The 25242-nt window shown below is 43.2% G+C and overlaps 1 protein-coding gene across 1 annotated transcript in view; it reads left to right on the plus strand.

Moving 5' to 3' along the window:
• Positions 1–25242, plus strand: part of LOC126001294 (protein shisa-9-like) — a 213121-nt gene that overhangs the window by 183063 nt on the left and 4816 nt on the right. Inside the window, exon 2 of the mRNA XM_049768528.1 lies at positions 2812–2967. Within this exon, the coding sequence (XP_049624485.1) occupies positions 2823–2967 (145 nt within the window). The 5' untranslated portion in view covers positions 2812–2822. The remainder of the gene's footprint in view (positions 1–2811; positions 2968–25242) is intronic.

A 25242-nucleotide genomic window follows, 5' to 3' on the forward strand; every position in this document is an offset into this window, starting at 1 on the left:
TTTCTGTTGAGTTTATCAAAGACTTCTATTTTCATCTGTTCACATTCCTTGAGTACTTTTTTCATTGTCTGATCATTTGCCTTAAGGTTTTCTTTTCCCAATTTCTTCTGCTGTATGGAGTTCTGCATTTGATCTTCCAGTTCACTGATTCTATCCTCAGCTGCTGTTACCCTGCTGGAGAGGCTGTCCATTGAGTTTTTCAGTTGAGCTACCATGTTTTTCAGATCTGTTATTTCAGTTTGGAGTTGTCTGATTTCCGTCTTTGTGTTCTGTTCAACTAGAGCTATGTTTACTTTTATTTCCATGAGGATCCTCCATATCTCTATTCTAGATTCCTTATATGAGAGGTTAATCAGATAGTTGGTAATTTTTTTGGTCATCAGAGCTATCTTCATTCTCTGTGTCTGCCTGCGAGGTTTCCCCATTGTCATGCTTGTAGAGTGATTTTTTTCTGTGTGTTGTGGTGGGGTTCATAAGTTAGAAAGAACGTGGTCACGAAGTGAAGTGGAGCAGCCGTGCTCTTCTGGAGCCTCTAGGAGAGCAATTTTGCTGGGCCCTTCTCAGCCCACTCAGGAGAGGCTCAGGAGAAGAACAGTAGAGAAACACACACAGGCAACATGCACAGTCTCTCCCAATCGGTAATCACACAGCAGGGCCAGATTTCTCCCGCCTGACTTCACAGACAAAGGGATCTGCCTTTCACTCAGGGACCCAGTCTTCCTTGGCTTTTTGGCCTGGGCAACTCTAGGAGAGCGATTTTGCTGGGCCTTTCTCAGGGTCACCCCATTTTTGTGCAGAGTTTTACAGGCACATGGCCATGTTCATTTCCTTATGTCTGGTGAAGGATGTTTTCACTGTGCAAAGGCAGAGTGGAGGTCTCCAGAGGAATCTCAGAGCCCACCACATTTCAGACATTGACAAGGTAGCCTTTGGTAGGCAAAGATGACTGACCTCTGTTCCAACTGTTCCAATCCACAGATGCTGGAAGGCATTTGTGACCTCTAGATTGTTGCCACCTTGACAAAGGACAGGTCTTGGCACTTCAGGTCAGCAGAGTAGCCACTGTCAAAACCCTGATACACTCCCTTGTTGAGGATAAGGGGCTGAGAGTGCATTAAGCTGGGAGGGACCCTGGGTGGTTGAGAATTCCATGGCTGAGGCTGGAGAGATAGCATGGAGGTAAGGGATTTGCCTTGCATGCAGAAGGTCGGTGGTTCAAATCCCGGCATCCCATATGGTCCCCTGAGCCTGCCAGGAGTGATTTCTGAGCATAGAGCCAGGAGTAACCCCTGAGCGCTGCCGGGTGTGACCCCCTCTCCCCCCAAAAAAAGAATTCCATGGATAAGGGTGAGGATAGAGCAGGTGGGAGCTCTTGGCATTCAATACAAAAGCCGGAAAGTAAATAATGTCCTTGGAAAGGGGAACTGTTAAGATACCTCCAGTTACTATCACCATGATTAGTCGGGTATATACACGTGCTTCTGGAGGCAGGACCCCATGGCCTGCCTGACATTGAGTTGTAATTATCCTTCTGAGATCCCTCTAATATTTAGTTCCTCCCATGGCTCTCAAAGCATGGGAGCATTTACCTAAGTCTTGTGGATCCTGCCACTCTCCAGACTTTCTTGTGTTCTCTTTTACCCTGCTCCCCAGAAATTTTATCTCAGACGCTAGGGTTCCCTATTTTATCTGGTGAGTTTCTGGACTACATTTGGCTTCTAGAAATTTACTTCTCATGCTTACCACTGCCTGACCTCCCTTTGCTAGAGCTTCTATATCCTAGTATACTTTGAGATATCTGGTTTCCCTCTAAGTCCCAGCCTACAACATAGAAACTCTGAGAAGCCCTCTGGAACTTCTCCACCTATGAACCTCATTTCCTCCAAGTAACCAGTACTCAGCTTGTGTGGCATTACAGTTCTTATGTATTTCTCAAGAGTGATACACAAAAATATACAGATCATTTTTTTCCTTAAAAATACACTGTGGTATTTGTATTACTTCCACTTTAAGTTTGTGTTGAACCTAGCCAGTTTGAAATGGAGAGAGTTAACTTATTTCTAACAGCTAGCTACCTGATAGATATTCCATCTCATATAGGAGTGTGCCTAATACACACGTCCACAGATTTGTTTAAGAATCCCCATGCTAATAAAAGTTCAAATTTTTCTCGGTGTCTGTGGGCTTGTCCTCCACTTTACAAACAATGGTACAGAGAAGAGCTCTGAACAAATATCCTCGAATTCCGATGCTTCCATTTCTCAAGGCTCAACTCTGAAAGTAAGGTTGTTTGCTCAACACGTTCATGCATGTTAAACTTCAGTCAACTGTGCCAGAGCCCTTTCTCAGATGGTGCAATGCACTCAGCCCCATTCACCTAAGAAATACCTCACTTCTTCCATCTTTGCCAATATGATGGTACTCGTGTTCTTTCCATGCTGGCCAACTTCTCTGCAAAAGGGATGGCTTCTCATGGCTATTCTGATTTGCACTGCCTTGACTAGGCCTCAGTGGATCATCTTTCATGCCTGTATTGTTTCTGTAATACAAGAAGATCCATTCAGTGCTTATTCAAAGATTTATTTAGGAGGAATGGGGAGTTCTGGATGCTAGCTTTGTCCTCAGCCCACATTTCCTTCCAATCTAATTGTGGCATTAGACCCATGTTCCAGAGGCATCTGTGCATTTGCTGCTGGTTTCTCTTATATCTCCAAAGGGTAGAGGGATTTGGTGCCCAGGGATGTGACTGTGGTGGGTGAGAGAAAGATTATGTCCCTGCTGTGACCCTTATTTTTGTCTCTTCTCTTCCAGATCCAACCCAGATGAATAATGCAGTTCCCACCTCCCCTCTTCTCCAGCAGATGGGCCACCCCCACTCCTACCCCAACCTGGGCCAGATCTCCAACCCATATGAACAGCAACCACCTGGCAAAGAGCTGAACAAGTATGCCTCCTTGAAGGCAGTGGGTAAGTACTGCTTCATTGCTTCTCTCTTCCTACTTCTCTGTTCCTTCCATAACTTTCAGATGCCCCTTTTCACTCCTTTTTTATTTCTCTCTACTCCTCTTTTTCCTCCTCTTTCTTTCGTGTCTCCTTGTTTTCCTGTTCTTTCTCCTTCCACCCCTTCTCCTTGTCCTCTCCATTTTCATTCATTTTGCTGCTCTTCTCCTTTTTCTCCTACTTCTTATTTTCCTTCTCCTCTTTCTCCCCATTCCTATTCTTTTCTCTTCTTTTTTCGTTGTCCTCCTCATTTTTATTTTCTTCTTCCTAATCCCCACCATCTTTTTTCTTTCTTTTCTCCTCTCCAGGTTTTTCTTCACTTACTTCTTTATCATCTTTGCCTCCTCCTCTTCCCCTTTCTCATTTTCTTTATTATCTTCTTGTTCTCTTTTTTGCCCTATTAATTTTCTTTCTCTTTTCCTCCTCCCTCTTTTCCTCTCTATACATGTCTCATTTGTATAGCATATATCGTATCTATTTCTCATCTCTCCATATTCTGAATATCTCTATATGGAATAAGGACCAATTCTAGAGGCCTCTCTTTCCGTATGTCCTGCTACTTATTGCCCCTTCGAAGATCTTCCTTATCTTCCACACAGCCCTCTCTGGGAAATTGGTATATAAATTCATTCTTATTTCAGGCAGCTGCTGCTCTTCAAGGTAGAGATGACTCCTGGGGTGGATAGCCTGGACCCCCTATGAATTGAGTTCTCACCTATCACAAGAGATTACATCAGATGCTGCATATATACTCTTATTATCCCACTGTCATACAAAGCAGAAGGCACAATAAATAGTTCTGATTTTCAGACTGGGAAGCAGATACTTTAAGAGGCTAATTTAACTTGCCTTCAATCCAGGCAACCTGTAGGCCACAGAGCCGAGACTTGAGCCTTTGTTTTGAATCACTATACCACTGTCACTCCCTTTCAGGTCCTTGGTTCTTTTACCCCTCCAGCCTTCCTCTTTGGAATAAGGATGTATCACAGGGACTCTGCCAAACTATACCCCAGTTTGATAGCAACATGCTCATGGAAAAGTTTTATTGGACAGGGGCAGTATCACCACACAGTTGGTGGAATCTGATTGGCTGTGGCAATGTCAAATGTTCTTGAGCCAGTAGATCTCAATGATAGATGCAGAAATTTTAAGTCACATGGAAAGCAGGTAGAAAGAAAAAAGCAGGTAGGCCCCATTCTACCTAGAGAGTTTGATTAAACTTGTCAAGAACAGGTTCTAGATCTTCCCATAAGAAAGAACTCTCTATATGTTTCCCATGTGAAGCTGAGGCCAAGAGAGTCATGGAGGAAAACGATAGCATCAGCCCCAAATTTAGGACAAACAAGTCCCATCTCAAATGTTTAGTTCTTAACTCCCTTTTGGGAGCAACTATACTTGCTCTTTTCTTTTCTGCAGTGTCCTTAACAGATGTGGATTCCTTCCTCCCTTACTGTGTCCTGAGAATTCTGCATCTTTTCCTTGTCTCAGAGGCAGTGACTTCAAATCTGGGTTTCTTCTTACTGTGCTACTTACTCTGAGCTTATTTACTAAGAGCTGGGAAAAAACAGACAAATTTGGGTTTATAACTGACTTATTCTCAGTCTTGGGTATTACTGAACTTATCCTTCTTTCCTTTAGTCTTTAAGATGGGACAAGGTTGCTTGTGTGTCAGAAGACAGCCCAGCAAAAAATATTTCTCCTAGAGCAAAAGCTCCAGTGCCCCCACCATTCATACACAGATTCTTTTATGACTTCTAATTCAAAGTATGCACAGCTCTCCCAGGAAGCTATGGTTACGTGTCTGGTTAAAACTTCTTCTCCAGTATGGAGTCCCCACCTTCCCAGGACAGATGTCAGTAGAAGCCTCAGCATCAAGAAACAATTACTTGGGGACAAGATTGATTTCCTCCCTGGTAGTCTTTCTACTCTTGTTTCTTAGACCAATGCTTCCCAATCTTTCTGGTTCCTGAAAAACCTTGCACAACAGGATACTTCAAACCAAATGCCTTTCCTTAGTGAATAAAACCCATGGGTTGTGAGATCACCCCAGCCACCATGTTTCTAAACCCCACACAGAGGAGTCTGAAGAAGCAGAGTAGCAGTGAAGAAATAATAAACCAGCCAGTCAGGAAAAAACATGGAGCCAATGGCTTCTCATGGACTCTCTCAAGTGCTAAGCCAAAATTGCCTCTTTCTTTATTAAACCAATACCCATACACCAGGAAGAGGAAGGTCAAGAGCAATACAGGTAGGATTTTACTTATTAAAGGATAGATTTACAAGAAAGAGGAAGATGAGGAACACCTTTGTTTTGGGTTAATAGCTGGTGTCATCTTACACCTTAGTATCCATTTTCCACTCCTTTTTATGCCTATCCAACTCCCTCACTTAAGTTAGGATGGGACACACTTGCTGATCAATCTCAGGATGAAAAATACTGTTTCTGTTCTGAATTCTCCAAATAAACCAAAGCACAAACATACGTTCCACATTTGTGATGTTGGTGGTAACCAGACTCTGCAGAATTAACCACCAAATTTATTCTGTGATTCTGATTCATAAAACAAGCTTCTAGGTGCCTAGCAGAGAGTCTTGCAAGAAGTGCATGCAAGAAGCCTTGAATATGTTGGATGCAGATATGTCTTGAGAAATTCTTGTCCCCACCTCTTCAAGAACAATCAGACAGAAACCTTTAGATAGATAGATAGACAGATAGACAGACAGACAGACAGACAGACAGACAGATTGCAGCAGATTGTGGAGAGGAAAAACATAGCATCTCTGGAGACCTCAGACTACACTTACACATGTTTCATGTTGAATTTCAACCCCAGTTCCACCCTTGTCTACACAACAGGGACCACCATTTCCCTGGTCTTTACTGTGCATTTGCATAGCAGGTGCATCAAAGTGTATTCCAGTAGATTCATATATGCCAAGGAGGATGCATGTAGTTGCAACTCCTATGTTGCCTCACAGAGAGAAAGTCACTGCCTATGTCACCACAGTGCACCCTTTGTGCACTATTGGGGGCTGCCTGTCTTTCTAAGCTTCACACTGAGATGATAGAGTGTGCTGTTCAAATTAATATTTGTCATGATATCAAAAGAAATAATTGGCCCAGGCATCTTTTTCTGTTGAACTTGTCATTCTACTTCTAAACAACTCTTTTCTTAGACCCATTCATGTCCCATTACCTAAAGTTACTCTCTGGCTAAGTCATAACTGGGAATTCCTTCCCACAGTCTTTGGATTTTTTCCAGCATTTGGGCAGGGCTCTCTGCTACAGGAAAAGTGCCTGCAATTTCCTCGCAATTAGAATTGCAGAATGAAAATTTATTGGACACTTCTGGCAGAACCCTTTCTTCCTCTAAGCAGGATTTCCTGCAATGTTGGATGAATGAATGAATGAGCGAACTTAGCTTTGCCAAAAGTCAAAAAATAGCCTTGTCGGAAGAGAATACTCCAATGTCTGCTAGAAATCTCCAAACGCTCTCCTTTGGGGAACTCCCCCAGTGCTAGGTTTAGTTGACATGCCCCCCTTGTCCTCTTGCTTCCTTTGACTGTTGAGAGAGTCCAGGGCGCTCTGCATCACAGAGGATTTGGTGACCCCCTAGAAAGGGGGTCTGTGAGAAGCAGATTATCAATCTGTCTGATTCAATGTCTTACCCCAGAATCAGAGACTCAGCCTGTAGCAGTGAGGTGTAAATCCCATAATAGTTGTTCTCCAGCATGTTATTATTAGGGTATAATATGACTGTGTTGTGAATGGTGAGGTATGCCTCACTGATGAAACCATTACCACCTAGGAAAGGAGATATTGGAAAAAATTTGGATAGTGAAAGTTTTGCAGCCTCTGATAACCAGACTCATTTTTCTCAAAATTTCAGTGCAGGGGAGCGGAGGATGGGACAAGCTTTAGGGTAACTATTAAGTTCAAAAGTGCTCCTGGAAAGGACATTTCTCTTGGTAGTTTTCATCTCCAGATATTGGGTGGGTTTGAGCTAGTCACTGAAACTCTCACCTCAGTTGTTTTTTTTTTTTTTTTTTTTTGGTTTTTGGGTCACAACCGGCCTTGCTCAGGGGTTACTCCTGGCTGTCTGCTCAGAAATAGCTCCTGGCTTGCACGGGGGACCATATGGGACACCGGGATTTGAACCAACCACCTTTGGTCCTGGATCGGCTGCTTGCAAGGCAAACGCCGCTGTGCTATCTCTCCGGGCCCAGTTTTTTTTTTTTTAAAGGAGAAAATAAAGACACAAGACTATGTAGTCTCCAAGTCCCAGCCAATCTTGGCTATGAAAAAATTAAGCAATTCTTCTCATTCTAGTTAATAGAACACCCACAAGTCGTTAAATTGGTGGCATCCATTCTCTCAAGGCTTGGGAGAGAGGGGGTTACTGGTTGTTTGGCCTTCGTTTCTATTTCATTTTGTTTCATTTAGTTTGGTTATTGGAATCACTTCCAGTTAAATGGAAAAAGAGTTCCTTTTCTCGTGCAATTTGGCCTTTGGGTTCATACATGACATGTGACTAAAACTATAGGCTGGTTTGTCTTACCGAAGAGCTCCTTGTTCAACACTAGGGTAATGTTAGAGGCTAAATTTGGTTGGATTCTATAAAAGAGGCATTGGTAGGAGTTGAATGATCATTTGCTGAATTGATTTTTTCATTTGCCAATTATTGAATCTGGTGTCTCTTAATTGTAGGTCCCACCAAGACAGGAAACAAATCTATTCTCCCTTATTAATATCTGCCCAGCTCACTGTGGGGAATTTAATAAACATTCCCTACTAATATTTATGAATCCAGTTATTACAAGGCTCCACACAAGGACAGGGGATGCAGAAGACAGATCAATGAGTGCTCCAGTCTGTGAGCACAGAGTGTAAGACACAGTAGAGGTGATTATCAGGGAACTATAGAAACTACATAGACTTTCTTGGCTCTTAGTTTTCCCATCTTCAAAATGGAGATACCAATAAAGCACATCAGTAGTGACTGTGGAAAAGATTCATGATAGATTAAATTTATGATAGATTCATGTGGATAGATTCATGGGAAGCACTTAATCTAGCATAGATCAGCCTCCAGTGAATATGGGAGCAGGTGGAATTCTATAGAGCAGAGATGTCAAACTCCTACATAGAGTGCTAGAAGAAGAACCCCCTTTCCTTGGATTAAAATTTCCTGTGGAATTTTCAAACAGGAAATTGGTTGTTTGAATTCTCACCTACTTGTCCTGTTTCTTCTCTGGAAGCCTGAGATGCTAAGCCTGCAGCAACCAGAGGTTTATGATAATATGTGCCCATGACATGTTTCAATGCCACCTGTCTATTCAGTGTGGAAAAGACACAAAATGCATCAGCATTAGGGATAATATGTGATAGTGGCTTCATTTTCAATTGCAAATTTCAATATGAAACTATTTTTATCTATTGTTCTTGGACAGGGTCTTTGCTAGAACTATATTGCATTTTCCAAATCCACTTTTAAACACCAGGAAGTTGGGGCCAGAGCGATGGCACAGTGATAAGGCTCTCTACTGACCTAGGACAGAATGCAGTTTGATCCCCAGGCATCTCATATGGTCCCCCGAGCCAGGAGCGAGATCTGAGCGCATGGCCACGAGTAACCCTTGAGCATCACTGGGTGTGGCTCAAAAACCAACCAACCAACCAACTAACCAACCAACCAAAAAAAAAACAATCAAAACCACCAACCTCCCACCCCCCAAAACAAACAAACAAACAAACAAAAACCACACATGAGGAAGTAATACACCTTTAAAGGGTGGAGCACCTTTCCTCACTCTTTTGATAGGATTCAGATGTAAAAACCTTAAGTTGTGAATGAGGTCTCAGACTCTGATTGCTTTCTATGAGACTATTTTTTTCCTTTTAAGTTATGGCAGGAAAGGAGCACATGATACCACTCAAATCCTCAGCACATGCATCTGTGGGAAATTTAGTCCTGCAGATGGGACAATGGAAGTCTAGTCATTTTTTTTTTCTGAAAGTCACAATGACAGGACTGAGGGTTGTAGTAGAGATGGTCTAATTCAGAATCTATGTTCTTTTCAGAAATCAATTCTATTATCCACAGATTAATTTCAGGCATCAATAGGAAATAGCCAGCTGGCCACCTCCCCCTAAGAAAAGTTCTGGAAATATATTTCCATTTTTTTTCTGAGGGGAGGCTTACTAAAAAGTATGAATTGCTTCTCTTTGAAGATGAAAGTTTTCCCATTATGCTAAATATAACTGAGGTGTGTAAAGTATACTCGAGCGGAGGCACAAATTTCCACAGTAAAATACTCAGACTGTAATTTTACTGTAGTATGATGTTAGAAAAACATATACACAGTTGTAACTGGCCCCTTAGTGTGGAGAAGGATTATTTGAATCTTAGAAAGTCTCCTCATGTCTATCTTCCCATGTTTATATCCTTTTAAGAAGCATTTAAGTTTCACCCAACAAATATGTTATCACTGTCCTCTATTTCCTCCAAGCTTGTAGTGAGACCTTAATATATATTTTATAACTTTGTAACATCTTTTTTTTTTTTTTTTTTTGGTTTTTGGGCCACACCCGGCGGTGTTCAGGGGTTACTCCTGGCTGTCTGCTCAGAAATAGCTCCTGGCAGGCACGGGGGACCATATGGGACACCGGGATTCGAACCAACCACCTTTGGTCCTGGAGTGGCTGCTTGCAAGGCAAACGCCACTGTGCTATCTCTCGGGGCCCACTTTGTAACATCTTATTAATTGCTATTCCTAGAACAGATATAAGAAACTGGGTCTAGTCCCATACAGAAGCCCAGTCTTAGAGGACTGTCATTAGAGGGACAGAGCTGATCCCATGTGTTTCCATCCATCTTCAAGGTCAGTAGGCTTGGATTTGATCAAGGAAAAAGATAGGGTCAAGATTCTTTGGGATCAGGGATTAGTTCAGGCTGTGTCCACCCACGCTAGAGAAGTGGCCTCATGTTTTCCAGATGGAAGTGCCCTTAGTCAGAGGGAACAGAAGCTCTAAGACATTCTGGGCAGGTCCCATTTAATTTTAACGTCACACTGCTCCTGTCACTCCAATTTCTCCTCTGGGGTGAGTGATGAGGGTGTAGCGTTCACATCCGCAGGGAGAACATGGCAATTTGAGTGTCCTTTGGCACGCCTGGGAGGCCAACCAGAAAAGTTTAAGTGGGGCCGGATGTGTGCTCTGTAATCATCCAGATCACAGACTGTTCCCTGCCTCTCCTCTCAGCTGGCAGCCCGCTCCAGCGTCCTGGAAACTGCAGACACTTGAAGGACTTGCTTGGTCTTCCCTGGTAGATCCCCAAGAAGGGAAAAGGGGAGAGAGGAGTCCACGCTGATTGGCCAGGTCGGCAGCCAATGTGCAGGGGTTGCTGAGCAGACACGTGGGCAGGTTTGCCTCGCTTTGAAAAACCCAATCTTAGAAGAGATACTCTTGGAAGGAGGAGGGATGGCAGAGCTAGAAACGATCATTGTCTGCATCCTTCATGGAAAGGGGCATCGTGGATCCTGGTGTCATTCAATTCTACCCCTCTCTAGACTCATTCTGTACATTTGAAACAATTCAATGAGGAGAAACCCTAATTCTAGGAATTATTGCTTGATCCTTCTAGTTGGCTAGAGGTATCCGTTCCTTAGGAGTTCAGATGAAGAAATACTGTCATTCATTCATTCAGCCATGTTCTTTAAGCACAGACTGTGTGCTCAGGTGGTCCTTGCCCTCCCTACCATGCAGAACTCAAAGTTACAAGCTATGGAATGGCCCCAGTCTTGACCTTGGTCTCACAAGGCAACCCCTTCTTTTCTGCCAAATTGGACCCACATTCATCTCTTGTCAACAGAGCGATATCATTAGCCAAAGTGACCTTTTGTAACTCGATGTTTTCTTTCTTTCCTTAGAGGGTTGGAATTTAAATTCATGCCCAAGAATTCTCTCTTACATAATGGAAGATAGTTATGTCTGTCTCCAGGGACTTCTTTTGATCTTATGTTGGGCGTTGCTCTCTTGACATGCTCCAAAGTTTTGCACAAAAAAGCTCTTCTCCTAATTGCATTGGTCCTGGGCTCCTTTGCCTGGTTCCCAGGATCCCTTGGGGCCTGCTCACCATTTCCCCTCCTTGGAGGCTACAGCTGGAGCTCCCTGCAGAATGCCTGGGGATGAGGTGAGGGCTCTGTGGCCTGGAGAAGCTGGAAACAGATGAGCATCTCTTGATTGTTATTTTTTAGGAAGTTCTGATGGTGACTGGGCAGTGGCGACACTTAAGTCACCGAAAGGTACCGTATGGCTCTTTCTGGCTGCTCTGTCGTCCAGGTGTTGTCAAACTTGACATTGCTCAGTGCAGGCCCATTGTGTCCTCTTGTTTGTGTGTGATCTAGTGCACAATGTGTCTGTGCTGAGTGGACCTGCAAGTCTGTCTATAAGTTCCAGAGGGTAGGCGTGTGTGTGTGTGTGTGTGTGTGTGTGTGTGTGTGTGTCCATGTGCTCACACACATGTAGGTGTGCTGTGCTTGGTTTCTGGTTGAAAACTGTCTTTCTCTTTACTTGTCAATACCTGGTACCAAAAGGAAAATATCATGCAGAAACCATCTCAGGTAAGATAGCTGAAAAGGTTAATGTTCACCTTTGTTTCCCTGATCATCACCAGAAGTGATCTCCGAGCCCACTCCATTCCTGTTCCCTATCACCAAAGATACAGAGACAGAATGTCAAGAACACAAAGCCCAGGATTGCAGGGGGAAATGACAACTTCTGAGGGAGAAAATGGGAGACAGAACACTTGTTTGGGTCTTGGGAAGGGTTGGTCCTTAGGGAACAGAGATAGTCTTGAACTTTCCAAAGACTGTACGGGGAGCAGTAAGAGTTAATGCATTGGTTGACTTGAGTCTGAAGTGGAGGACTAACTGGGTGAGTGGTCTGGAGGTAAGTACCCTCCCTACTGTGCACCACAACAAAGGCCTGAAACTTAGCACTATCATTTTCTCTCTGCCTTCTTCACTGAGCCAGAAGGATAGACCTACTGGCTATGGGGGACATGGTATATGATACAGAGAATTATTGTTGGTTTACATTCACATGCATGCAAAGTGGCAGGATACAATTTGAACCCCTTCAGTCTGCATGTCTGTCTGGCTCCAGGTATGTTAATTCCCTCTGAAGTGGTCAGGGAACAGCTCTTTCTGGAACGGGGCAGCAGAAACTTGGTTCTTTTCTTTTTTAACTCCTTGTGCATTGTCAAATTTGGTGGTTTGGAAGAATGCAACTTACTCAAGGAGATAAAGAAGGGGAGGCACTTATGTGACCTTGAACTGGAGCCAATGAGAAGATGACACATTCTCAGGCAGGATACTGGTGTGGCCATTCTTGTTCTCACAAAGGTAGTTCTGGATTTCAAGTGGAAACTGGAGTTGAGGGAAGCTGCACAGGCATTAGGAAAACCCATTGGGGACTCTTGCAATCATCCTAGGGGGGCAGAGTCCTATAGTGGGACCCTGTAGAGGTTAGAGAGATGACAGTGGAGGGATGAGCTATTAAGAAACTGTGAGTGGCAGGGCTGGAAAGATTATATAGCATGTAGGGCACTTGCCTTGTATGAGACTGATCTGGGCTTGATCCCTGGTATCCCCAATGATCTCCTGTTGTGTATGTAAATATTTTAGGGAATTATTATGTTACTGGCCCTAGCCTGATCGGTGATTGTGCCCTACCTTAGGGTGTGACCTGGCATTCTGCCCCCACCCTAGGGTACCTGATACTGCTTCCACCATTGGGTGGTATCTGATCTCACCATTGGGTGGTACCTGATTCTGGGGGATAAAAACAAGGGTCTGTGGAAGGCGAGAGGCTTTTGGCAGGAACTGATGCTGAGGCTTTGGACTTCAGTCTTGTCCTCCGAATAAAGCTAATATTTCCACAAGCCTGACTGTCTGCGAGCTGTTTACCCACCGTTTCACCTCAGAACCATCTGCTGGACAGGGTGGCAGACGAGTGCTTCGAGCTGAAGGGGAAAGACCTCATCCTCCATCCCTCCATCAGTCAACCTCTTCAGGGGCTGACTTGTAACAATCTCCTGCACCCTGCCAGGAGTCTTCTCTAAGTGCAGAACCATGAGCAAATTCCTGAATGTAGTTGGGTGATATCCCTAAACTAAAAACAACAACAAAATCAAACAGAAACAGTAAACTCAGGGAGTGATTGCAGGAGGGCAGTAAGGTCTGGAGCAGAAGGTTAGCTTTATTTTTAGCCTTAAACCTTGAACCTTGAGCATCTCACAGGGAGTGTTATGCAAACCCAGATCCCAGAACTGAACTCCTTAGTTGCTGAGTCATGAGGCTTTGGGTAGGGCCATATGGGATGCATTGTCAACCAGTTTCCAGCAGTGCTAATGCTGCCAGTCTGAAGACCACACTCTGAAAACCACCTAAGTAAAAAAAAAAATTCTTGCAATCTTGCTGGATAACAAGGACCCTTTGATCGAGCCTCTTGACATATTTCTATGGGGTGAGGGTTTTGAAAAGTGGCATCTATTCAGAATCCTAGAAACTCTAAAGATGGGGAATGAAGGGACAAGATGCTGTAGTGTCTCCTGACATCTCCACTTGAGAACCCCCTAATTACCAGGTTACTGTCTTGAGAGAGGCAGCTTTACAGGTCTTGCATTAGAGAATAACTCTTCACATGTCATTGTCCATTTTTAGAAAGGCAAACAATTTGCAACATGACAGACCTACTAATTTGAGACACATTTCCCCCCGCTTCCCTGGTGAAAAACAGCCATTATGATTCCCGTGACAGGGTTGGGAGACAGTCAGCTCTTGTTCTTCTATCAATGTGTTGTTGGCCGCTGCATTTAGAAATAATTGCAATATGGACAAAAACAAGGTCTAGAAAGCTCTTCTTTGTACCTCAAATGGAAGAGCTCCTCCCCTCCTGTTACATGTACCTTGATGAACACAGGCTTGTCCACAAAAAAAAAAAGGGGTTTGGGCTGGAGCCATAGCATAGTGGGCAGGGTTGCATGTGGCCAACCTGGATTCAATTCCCAGCAGCCCACATGGTCCCCTGAGACCATCTGTAGTAATTTCTGAGTGCAGGAATAACTCATGAGTGACACACAATTAGCCCCAAAAGAAAAGTAAAAAAGAGTTTGAGAGGTGAAGCCCAAGTTTCTCAAGGTGGATGAACCACCTCTGGCATTCTTTTCATGCAGTCTCTGTGAGTTTCCATGATATTAAAGTTGAGTGGGAACTGGAATGATTCTTGTCTTCCACACCTTGCCATCTTAAAGCATGCCAAGGGCTTTGACACCTAGGTACCAATCATGGCCTCCTTGTTTGGTAATATTGTGATCTCTTTTCTAATAGACAGTGCTGGCCTCTACTTCTTCAGTGGTTCTAAGGTTAGGACAAAGCACCATATAAAACACACATCATCACCTTCTTACATATGGAAAGGAGAAATGCCAGAATAGTCACTAGTGTTATTATGATGAAAATGGAAATTTACCATAGACTCTTGACATTGTTGTCTCTTTCGAAGAATTCACTAGTATTTAAACATTTTTAGAGTTCTTTGGCAAAATGTTTCTGGAAAACCATGTTGGATAGAACATGGGACAGGGAAGAGGGTAGTTTCAGTGAGAAAGAATAAGGTCCTTGATAATACCAGATTCCTACCTTAATTAAAATAACTCACTTTGGAGGGGAAAACACTTTGCCCAAGAGGAAGTGGCAAAGAGATTATACTGGTTGACAGAATCTACAGTTCCTATATGGGGTGGACCAATATGGTCTTGTGGCACCCCTACCTGGATCCAAGATGGAAACCAATGCTTGCAAGGTGATTTTCATCTCAATTAAAGTTCTTTGTTCATTGGAGGAGCAGGACAGATGGTTTGAGCCCCACTAAGGGATGCTCTGAGACTATTTCTGGCTCTGTGTTCAGAAATGGCAGTATTCAAGGTACCAGGGACCAAACCAGGGTCAGATGCATACAAGTCAAGTTCCTTAACCACTCTACTGTCTCTTTGTCCCTTTATCTAAAGTTTGGACCAACTTTTTTTAAGATTGAATTCTGGATGCAAAAGCCAGAGTCCCTGTATTATTTCCCATATGTGGGTGCTTCTTCTGTTCTCTGAAAGCAGGCTGTTTTTCTTGGTTGGGTTTGAGCTGGGCCTACAGCTATAGGTTGGAATACTGGTTGGGGTCATCTTGGGTATGTTTCCTAATTTTCCAGTTACCAGCTGTTCAGAGCAATGTGGTAACTAAAATCAGGGTTTCAGAGCCTAATTCACATCTATCATATGAAGAGTGTCTAATAAATAATAGATACTTAATAAATCCTTGTTATTTCCCTCCTAAGACAATAGTTTATGAATAAATGCCCAACAAGCAATGCCCTGGAGGCACAAAATGAGAGCGAATGTGTGATATGGGTGAGGGTTTTGTTGAAGCATACACATCCCACCAATGAAAAGCAGCCTTAAAATATGACTTTATGAAATTCAGGCTTTTGCAATTTTCTGATTTGAGTTATTGGTTTTCTGGTGAGTGGTTGGTACAGAGTAGGTCAAGGATACGGGAGAAATGTATTTTTAATAAAAAGAAAATCCCACCAGCTCCAAAGTTCAGCCTTTTTGCAAAGCACACAGCAAGCCCTGTGGTTGGGATGAGCTTCCTTGGGAACTCGAGGGCATGAAGTGGGTTGGTGGCAGAGATTTCTGCTGCAAAGACTATGCACAGCAGCAACTTGGCAATAAACAGCTTTGCAACTTTGCAAGCAGATCCTGCAGAGGGTAAGCCCATTAAGTGCCTGTAGTTGAATTTCTAGCCTACCTCCCATAGTAGACATTCAATACACTTTCTATTAACAAATGATTAAGTGGAACCAGTCACAGCATTGGGAGAGAACCCGATTGCCTTTTCTACATATATAAAAAGTGGAAAAACAAGCAGAAAGAAGTCAGAAAGCTGTATTATGTTCCCAGAGTTGTGTCTACTGAGTTGAGTATCTTGAGTCTATTGCTTAGGTTGCCTCTTTTTAAAAATAAGACATTTGGAGTCATTGATCATTGGAGTCATTGCCCAAACCCCCACTTTTCTATAAGCAGACATCGACACTTGACTCTGATTCTTGCCTGGCCATCTTTACAAAAATTGCCATGGGGAGGATAATGAAATAATAGAAATAGAATTTTCATTATTTGTAGCCACTGGGTGGTGGCTGGGGAGTGTGGGTATGGAGCAGTTTATTCCATTTTTGCCAGTTTGTGCCATTTAAACCACATGCATTAAGGATGGGGAGGGAGGTGAAGCCCCACATGAAACAGAAAACAAATGATTAGTATTTGTATTCGTTATCTAGCACCACAATTATGCCATGTAACAAACAAGCTCAGACATCCTGGCTGAAAAAGGGTTTCATTCAGCCTGCTCTGATATCAGAAATCTGTATGTCAGGGATGAATATTGATGTGACAGGAATGTCTAATCTTGGCTGAATCCACCCGTATAACTGGGTTGGCTGGATGTTGGCTGATCTAGACTGGTTTGGGCTGGAATGTCTGGGGGATGCAGCTCCATTAAGGTTGTTTCTCATGATGATAGCAGAGATGTGAGAAGACAACCCAGAGCAGCCTGTTTTTCCTATCTGATACAACAGTCACGTGGATAAACCAGACTCTAAAACTAGGGAAACAAGAATCTTTCATTTTTTTATGGGAGGGGGGTTTACATAAGGAGAATGTAGCTATTAAAAATGGTAAAGAACCAAGATAATTTTTGCATTATTCTATCATATGGTCCCCAATATTTTAAGTATCTCCGAGACAAGCTGGACAGTTGCTACAGAAAACTGGAAGCAAGTGAACAGGATAAAGGATAGTTAACCTCGATTTGCTGCATTTCAAGAATCACTCATCATATAGCAAGTTACCAACTGGAAGGATAGATTTCACAGTGATGGCAGAAGCAGAGACCCAGTACATACTTTCCATCTGGGGCTCTTTATGCTGCCAGCTCGGTGGTCAGTCTTGGCTGGAGCAGGAGTTCATGCACCTTTGTTCCACTGCCTTTCAGAAAGTGGTAACTGCACAGCAGGGCTGCCGAAGGGAAGAGAAAGAGAGCCTGAGGCTTCAGAAGCCTGCAGGGTGGGCAGCAAGACATTCACAGACGGCTCGCTGCAGCTGCCACAAAAAGAAGCTCTTGGCAGAGACTGGACAGCTAAGGTGCAGAGCTCAAGCAGGCAGCTTTTTCACAATCCTCCCCAATAAAGGCAGTTGAGACTCCTTCCTGCTGAGAGCTCTTGGCTGAAGACTTCTGCCCTCACCTTCCTAACTTTTTGAGAGCTTTGGCTCCATGGATAAAAAGGGTGCCCTCCAAGGAGAACCCTGAGCTCTTTATTATTAGGTTTGGGTTCGAATGGGGTTTTACTCCTTACTTGTATTTCTGCAGCAAGGCTCATTCAGCAGAAAAACCCTCCTTGAACTCTCTTGTCTTCTCCCATCTGGGTAATGAGTCCATTTTTTCCTGCCTTTCACATTTTCCCACTGAGAAAACCTCAGAAAACTATGCCACAGAAGAGCAGGTATTTTGAAAGCAAAGAGAAATACTCATCATTCTCTCTCTCTTGTTCTCTCTCTCATTTTCTTCTTGTAACATGAGCTATACCCTACATTTTAAACTTTTTTAGTCCATCTTAAAGGAGAGAGAAAAGTAGAAACCCAGAATATTTCTATATAAGTAAAAAGTAACCTCTGACCTACTGACCTCAAATCCCTCACCAATAAAGGTGGTTGAAAGAAGACAAGTTCTATTTCTTTGCCCTCTGAACTGCTACTCTGGACCCAAATTCCTTCCACATTGTTGCTCTGCTTCCCCCCAGCTACCCTGTTTATATCGTTAGAGTTGGTAGCTCAGATCAAAGTGGGTGTTAATTTTTGCTGGGAGTAGAAGTGGGAGTTCACCTCCTGAGCTGTGCTCAAGATGTTGTACTACCTGGCCCTACACTACCAGGGATTGCTCAGACCCACCACTGCACCAGTGCTCAGTAATTTCTGGACTGTACACTATGATGTGATGCTCTGGAGACTATGTGGTTCTCGGGATAAAATCAATGCCTACTTCATGTGAGGGTCTTGCCTTAACCTCTGTACTATCTATCTAGCCACAGTATTTTCTTTTGAGGCAGAGAGGGAAGTGCAAATTGGATGTATTACATCTACTGCTCTTGCAGAAGGTTGGAAGATGAAGCAGGTAGTTAAACTGAGCTTCCAAAGGTGGCTTGAGAAATCTAACTTGGGAGCCAGGTGCCCTAGGAAGAAAGAGTAGAGGGGAAGTTTTGGAGACACAGAAAAGTCTTGCTCCCAATATCTTTTCAAAATGAGTTCACATTTATGGTACCAGCATGTGTCCTGAGGACTGGTCTGTGCTTTTAGGTGCTTTGCTTAATTTACTTCCCCAGTGTTCTCTGCAAAAGAGATCCTTCTTTATGTGTGTGAGTTACACATGGTGGTGTTCAGGGTTTATTCCTAGTGTGACTGCAGGGGAACCGTATGCAGTGTCAAGCCGGAGGATCAAACTGGGGTCATAGGTATGATAAGCAAATGCCTTAACCCCTAGACTATTTTGTCAATCCCTGCAAAGGGGATCTTATTCCTTTTATTCACCTAATTATAAAATATGGGTAAATATATATACATATATATTTTTTCTAATAAGGATAGAAATAAAATCTACCATCTATTTGATATTTAATAGGAGGCAAGACCATTGGCAAGATGATTATCCAAAGCTAATTAATGAGATTCTTCTATATTCTTTAGTCGCAAGTCACATTAGTCACATTGCTTTGTTTTTAATGTTACTGAGAAGCTTAGAGAACCTAGTTAACTTGCTCAAGGTCTCCTGGTTTCTACATGAATTAGTCTGGCTTTGAACTCAGATCTACCTGCTGCCAAGGTCCAGGCTTTTTCAACCCAATTTTTTCCATCACACACACACACACACACACACACACACACACACACACACACACACACACACACACACACAATCACAAACCAGGTATACATCTTCCAAACTTTGAGACATATTGGAGGAACCTGGTGCTCAGAATTCTTCACATTCTCAACCTTGAGATGACATGAGCAAAGTTCTGAATGAGAGTGATGCTGATGAAGCTTCAGTCTCATCCAAGTTCAATTCGAAGCTTGTGGTTCTTCGTCCATGCAATTTGACAAAGGGGATCCACCCTCTCACTCCATTTTCATTGTACTTTGGTTTATGACACTTTCTTCTTTTCTCTAAAAAAAACGATGATATTTACATGTGGATCCCAAAAGCCCGATTTTGAAAGGAGGGACCTGAAAATGTGCTATCCCTGAATCATTTTCACTCCATTTTATACTAATTTTGGAGGAATATTTCCTGCCAATAGACCCCTCTTAAGGAAACAAGTCTAATTCTGTAATCAAGCAAGTGCTTACCTAAATGCAGAGTATCATAACTACAGATACAGTACCTGTCAGGGTCCTAGACTTTGGGTATCCTGATTGAAACCCCATCACTTGAGAAATCTGCCAAAGCACTCTACCCTCAGCCACCCTGTTTATTTACCTCATGGGCATAAAGAGGGTATTCATATGCAAATTCTCTAGTCAAGGACTTGGAACAGAGAAAACAGTGAGTAAAGGCGAGTTTTCACTCAGTTTACCTCTGGAGTTGCTGAGAAACCATGTTAACAAGCAGACTCTTGGGATCAGCTCTACCTCTCTACTTCCAAGCCTGGCTTTGTCCTTCTGCTACTGAGCTAAGAAGTCAAATAGTATTCCTTGCATGGAGAGGGATCTGGCCAGCACACTAGTTTGCCTGCCCTAAAAATAAAGGAAATTAATTCAAACCTTATCCCTCCACCCCTGGACAGGTCACTTAATCCTCTGTGCTATGGACCACGCATTAGTTGGGCTTCTCTAGATAAACAAAACCAATAGGACACAGATAGTTAGATATCCTATTATAACTCCTATTAAAGAGTCTAAATCCAGGAGAGCCTAAATCCCTTTCAAGCCCAAAGGCCTGAGATCAGGGAAGTTGATGTTAATCCTTAGGCAGAAGAAAACTGTGGTTACAGCTCGGGAAAGAACCAAATCTTTCTTTCATCTGTAGTTGTTGTTGTATTCAGTTCTTTCATGGACTAGATTATGACTCCCCCACTGGGGAAGACAGTCTACTCTGCTGATCCCCCCCCAATTCAAATGCTAATCTCATCTAGACATATCTTCCTGGGGTAGAGGAGTTTCATCTGGATGCCTCATGGACCAGTGAACTAGACACACAAAAATTAACCATCCAGAGGGCAGGCAGACAAGACATCCATTTTCATTTCTAGTATTTTAGACAATGTCAAAGCAATTGAAATATCTTTAGCGCTTTTCCTTGCTTCAGCAAAAATACATATTATTGTTTTTCTCCTGAGTGCCTGTTACTGGGTTAATTGTTGGGACATGGTAATCAGTGAAGCAGGTATAATTTCTCCCTTTGGTGGAGCTGATCACTAGTCAAAGGAGAGAGAAAACACACAAATAACTGAGAAAGCCAACAGAACAATAATGCTAGCTAAGATCATAACCTGATAAAGATGTGATAGGAGGAAATTGAGGGACTGGAGAGATAGTATGAGGATTAAGAAGTATGCCTTGCATGCAGCCAACCCTTATTTGGGATCTTTATCTGGTGATACTCAGGACTTACTCCTACCTCAATGCTCAAGAGCCACTTCTAGAAGTTCTTGGGGGATCATAGGTGGTGCCTAAAATTGCTCTGGGGGCAGGTCCATACAAAGCAGATGTGTAACCCCCACTACTATCTCTCCAGACCACCCAACCTAGTTTGATCCCTGGGTACCATGTGGTTCCCTAAGCATGGCTGGGTGTGATCCCAGAGACTCTCCAAATATCACTGGGGTGTTCTGGGTAATTTTCAGTACCACTGGACCCTATCATCACCATGTTCTCTTGTCTATCATTGAATCATCAATCTGGTCAACCAAGAACTATCAAGAAGTCCCCCCAGTCTGCTAAATGTCACTTGGGAGCTCTCTCCCCTCTAAATTGCATCCTTTTTTGAGGATCCTATTAAGAGGTCTTTTCTGCGGAAGTGACGTTTAACCAGTGCACTCAATTTCTCAAAGAATCTAGACAGACAACCAATAAAGGCAATTATGGGATAGCGATAAGTTTGCGTTTTCCTGAAGAGAATGGAATCCTTTGTGTCCTGGATTAAATAGTAACTCCCCTAAATCTTTGGCTACTCAGAATCTCAGAATGTAATCCTATTTGAAAGGGGGATCTTTGTGTGTACCAAGTCCTGATTCCATGGTGGTGTTCTTAGAAGAAGAGTGGAGCACATGAGAGAGGATGGCCAACTTGAGTGAGATCTTTGCATTGGATTTATACAGCTAAACCAATGCAAGGGACATACTGAACTGCCTACAACCAGCAAACAATAAAGGGCCAGGAAGGATCTTCACAGAGCCTGGGAAGGAAGGGAGTCCATCCTTGATGTACCTCAGATATTTTGATTCCAGACTCTGGTCCTTAGAACTGTAAAAGAAATTATTTCTGTTGTTCTAAGCCACCCCGTGCACAGTTATTCACTATGGCAGCTTCAGAAAGTGATTATTCTGAATGGGGATCTATTCATGTTGGAAATATGAAACAATAATCATTGGCAATTTTATGCCACCCTTGAGGAACACTGCAAAATTTTTTGTTTTATTCCCCTGTGCAATGGGACAATGCATCACTCCACATTGCCATATTCGTATACCAAAGACAGAGTTGAATGAGAAATTGTGAACTTCAGAGGTCGGGCAATGGCTTTGCAGGTAAAAATCTATCTCCTGCCATCCAGAGATATCACTGTGGGGAAAATGAGCTGCAGGGAGTTCTCTAGAAGGCATCTTGGGCCCTAGGGGGCGAGGCCACCTGCTGAGTCCCTCCAATGTGCAGCTGGTTTTGAAAACTGGTTATTGCCTTGACACGTTCCATTTCCATGGAAGCCAAGCTCCATCCACCCCACACCTGTACAGTGTCTGCCGCTAATTAAGAAGGAGACAGATGGAGGACGGCACAGTTTAATTTTACAGCCTTGGTTCCTTCAAGGCAATTAGGCTCATTGGAAAGAAGGCACCTTTTTCATTCTTTCTCCCTCTTTTTAAATGAAGAAAAATCAAGCCAGGGCAGACCATTGCCATTAAAAGGCTCACACATCTGTTTCCTGGTTGGCTTGTCAGCCATCTGCCCACTAGGTACCGGAGCTGATTAGGTTAATACAGTTATTAATGGGCCTTACAAGGCTGTTCAATGGATCTGTTGTTTCTTTCATGGGGAGCTGCTTAATATACTCAGACAGGAGACGTGCTGCAGAAAGCGAAGCACAGTTGAGAAGGTATTTCCTCCTGAATCCAGTGCAGAGAGGACCAAAAACATGGGAGCCTGAGAAAAATAGGAACAGCACATCATTTCTTAACCACCATCTACCACTTTGTACCTGAAATCATCTTGAAAACAACTGACATGGATTTGATCCCTGTCCCTGAGCACCACCAGGAATGACTCCTGGGCCAGAAGTAAGCCTGAGCACTGCCCTTCTTCCCAATAAAAGAAATAACTATTTGAGAACTGGAGATAACACAGGGGTAAAGGGGTTTTCCTTGTGTACCACTAAAACAGGATCAGTTCCTAGCACTGAAAATAGGACTGCCAGGAGTTAGCTCAGGAAGGAAAAGAAGGAGGAAAGCAAGGAAGGGAAAAAGGAAGGAAAGAAGAAAAAAGAGGAGAGAAAGGAAGGAAGGTAGGAAGGAAGGAAAAAAAGAAGGAAAGAAGAAAGGGAGAGAGATTCTTTGAAGGACAGTTTAACTCTCCAGGCAGCGACTGTGATCCAATATGGGAACGTATTCTACTGGATAGAAGTTGGCTAGACAGCTAAGTATGAATGACACAATCCTGCCACAGGACAACAGGACATTAGATCATTTAGCATATTGAAGCTGTCTTCACTCTTTCACCTTCTGGAAGCTTCTAGTTCGGTTCAGCATTTATCTTGTGGTGTGTAACAAATCTCCTTACAGCTTAATGGCTTTCCAGCAGTGGGCTTATACTTTAGGGTCAGCTGGACTGTGCTATGGGTGGGGATCGGTAGGTGGTGTTGCACCAGACTTCATCACCATCTATGTCAGTACCCGGATGTCATGGTGTGGCCTGGTGTAGTGATTTCACTCAATTTCTGACAGCAGGCTGTGAAGACCATGAATATCTAACTGTCAGATTCTCCACATACAGAGGACTGGTCAGGTCTTACTTCTTCACATTATCCTTTTTCTGTGATCAGAGCCTTGATTGGGACTGCTTGATGTCACTTCTGCCACAAGTTGTGAGATCAGATCAGATTCTCAGGTTGGGGACACATATCCTACCTCTTGGTAGAAGGAATTTCCCCAGAGTGCAGCTGGGTTTTTGAGAACCCCACATGTTCCTTCCTTTAGAATACAGTTTTTGTTACTCTTCCCCCTTAGGATTATCCTGAAAGGAAATCTTCTACCCTTAAGGAGCCCTTCCCTATCTAGCCTCTCATCACAAACACATCCAGGCTTCTTAGGATGCTATTTTATAGGGCAAACATGTGCTCAGCATGTAGAGCCAGTGGAGCAGGGAAGAGGGGGAGAGTAGGGAGGGGTGGTTAGTTTGGATACGGGCCTCCTTTGTGCTGAGCTGGCTCCCTGGCACAGAGTGGATTCCCAGTAAATGTTGGATTGAATCCTCTGCTTCTTCTATGAGCCAGGAGATAGACACAAACACATATGTATTGAATAGCTACTATATTTCAGACTTGTGTTCTGTAGATCATTTATCTTATATTATCTATTTCTCACAATAAAACAGACTAGTTAGACTAACACCATGGCAGGCTGTAGAAATACAGGTGGTGGCTTATCTTGTTGGGCTCTGCAGATACTGGTTTTGGTTTTAGCCTATTCCCAGCCACCCTGTGTGGAGGGCATCATTTTTCTAATAACACATGCTCACACTCATGCTTACATCACGGTCTTGTTACTTAGGGTGCATGCAACACTGTTTTAGTCATCACATAACCAAACTCAATAGACTCTGGCAACCACATGGTTCAATGAGCTGCTTTCTGGTGCTCTTTATGCTACCTTGTGGTAATCTGGAACCAGACTGCCATAGCCAAGGGGTGTTTGTGGCACTATATAGTTTAAGTGGCATTCTTGATATCTTTTACACTCAAAGATTGTTTTGTGTTGCCCCATTCTTGGCCCCAAATCCTAAGTGCATTCTCTGTTTGAGGTACTCTAGGCTAGGTTCACCAAAAGACCTTGCTCTGGATGGAGTATAGAGAAGATGGTAGCTGATCCAGGGGACTCAATAATTCCATGTAATTCTCTCTGAATATGCTTCAATAACTGGGAAAAAGTCAAATGACTTTGTGTCTATTTTCCCTTGGAACCCATTAAGAAGACATCAGACACCCCTACTTTCTCAGGAGTATGTGAGGTTCAGAAACAAGAATCCTGTAATGTATTCTTTACTCTGAATAGGCTTGAAACTAATCCATTGTCTGAAGAAAGGATATTGGAAAAGGAGAATGCTGAATCATAGGAAAGGAGAATGCTGAGTCATGTGGATAAGGGATGCTGAGTCACAGGAATAGAGGATGCTGAGTCATGGAATGGAAGGTGATGATTCATAGGGATAGGGGATGCTGAGTCGCAAGGTTGAGGGATGCTGAGTTATGCCAAAGCAGTAGCAGAAGAGGTTCTCAGGAAGATATTCCTGAAAGAAGGGAGATGGAGCTTCTCTCCTCTGGTCTTGTTCTCCTTCTGTGCCTCATGCTTCTGTACTCAGGCTTTGTTCACTGAATATTTATTGAGTACTCATAGCTTCCAGGAACTAACCAGGCTGGTCAGTGCAATGAGGACAAAAATTCCCATCAGTCTTACCATTGGGAAATTCCATTCGGAGCAACAGGGCTATGCCGAAACAATATATCAACAGATGGGAAGTGGCAGCTGGTAGGTGAGCTGTGGAAGGGAACCTGGTCAAGCTTCCTAGCAGGAATGGGGTTCTTTTAATGATGTTAAAAGGACTAATATGGGAGAATCACTTCCTTTCATTTCTCTGATAAAGCATTTCCCCC

This window comes from Suncus etruscus, chromosome 2 (genome assembly GCF_024139225.1).
Source record: "Suncus etruscus isolate mSunEtr1 chromosome 2, mSunEtr1.pri.cur, whole genome shotgun sequence".
In the NCBI taxonomy this organism is placed as follows: Eukaryota; Metazoa; Chordata; class Mammalia; order Eulipotyphla; family Soricidae; genus Suncus; species Suncus etruscus.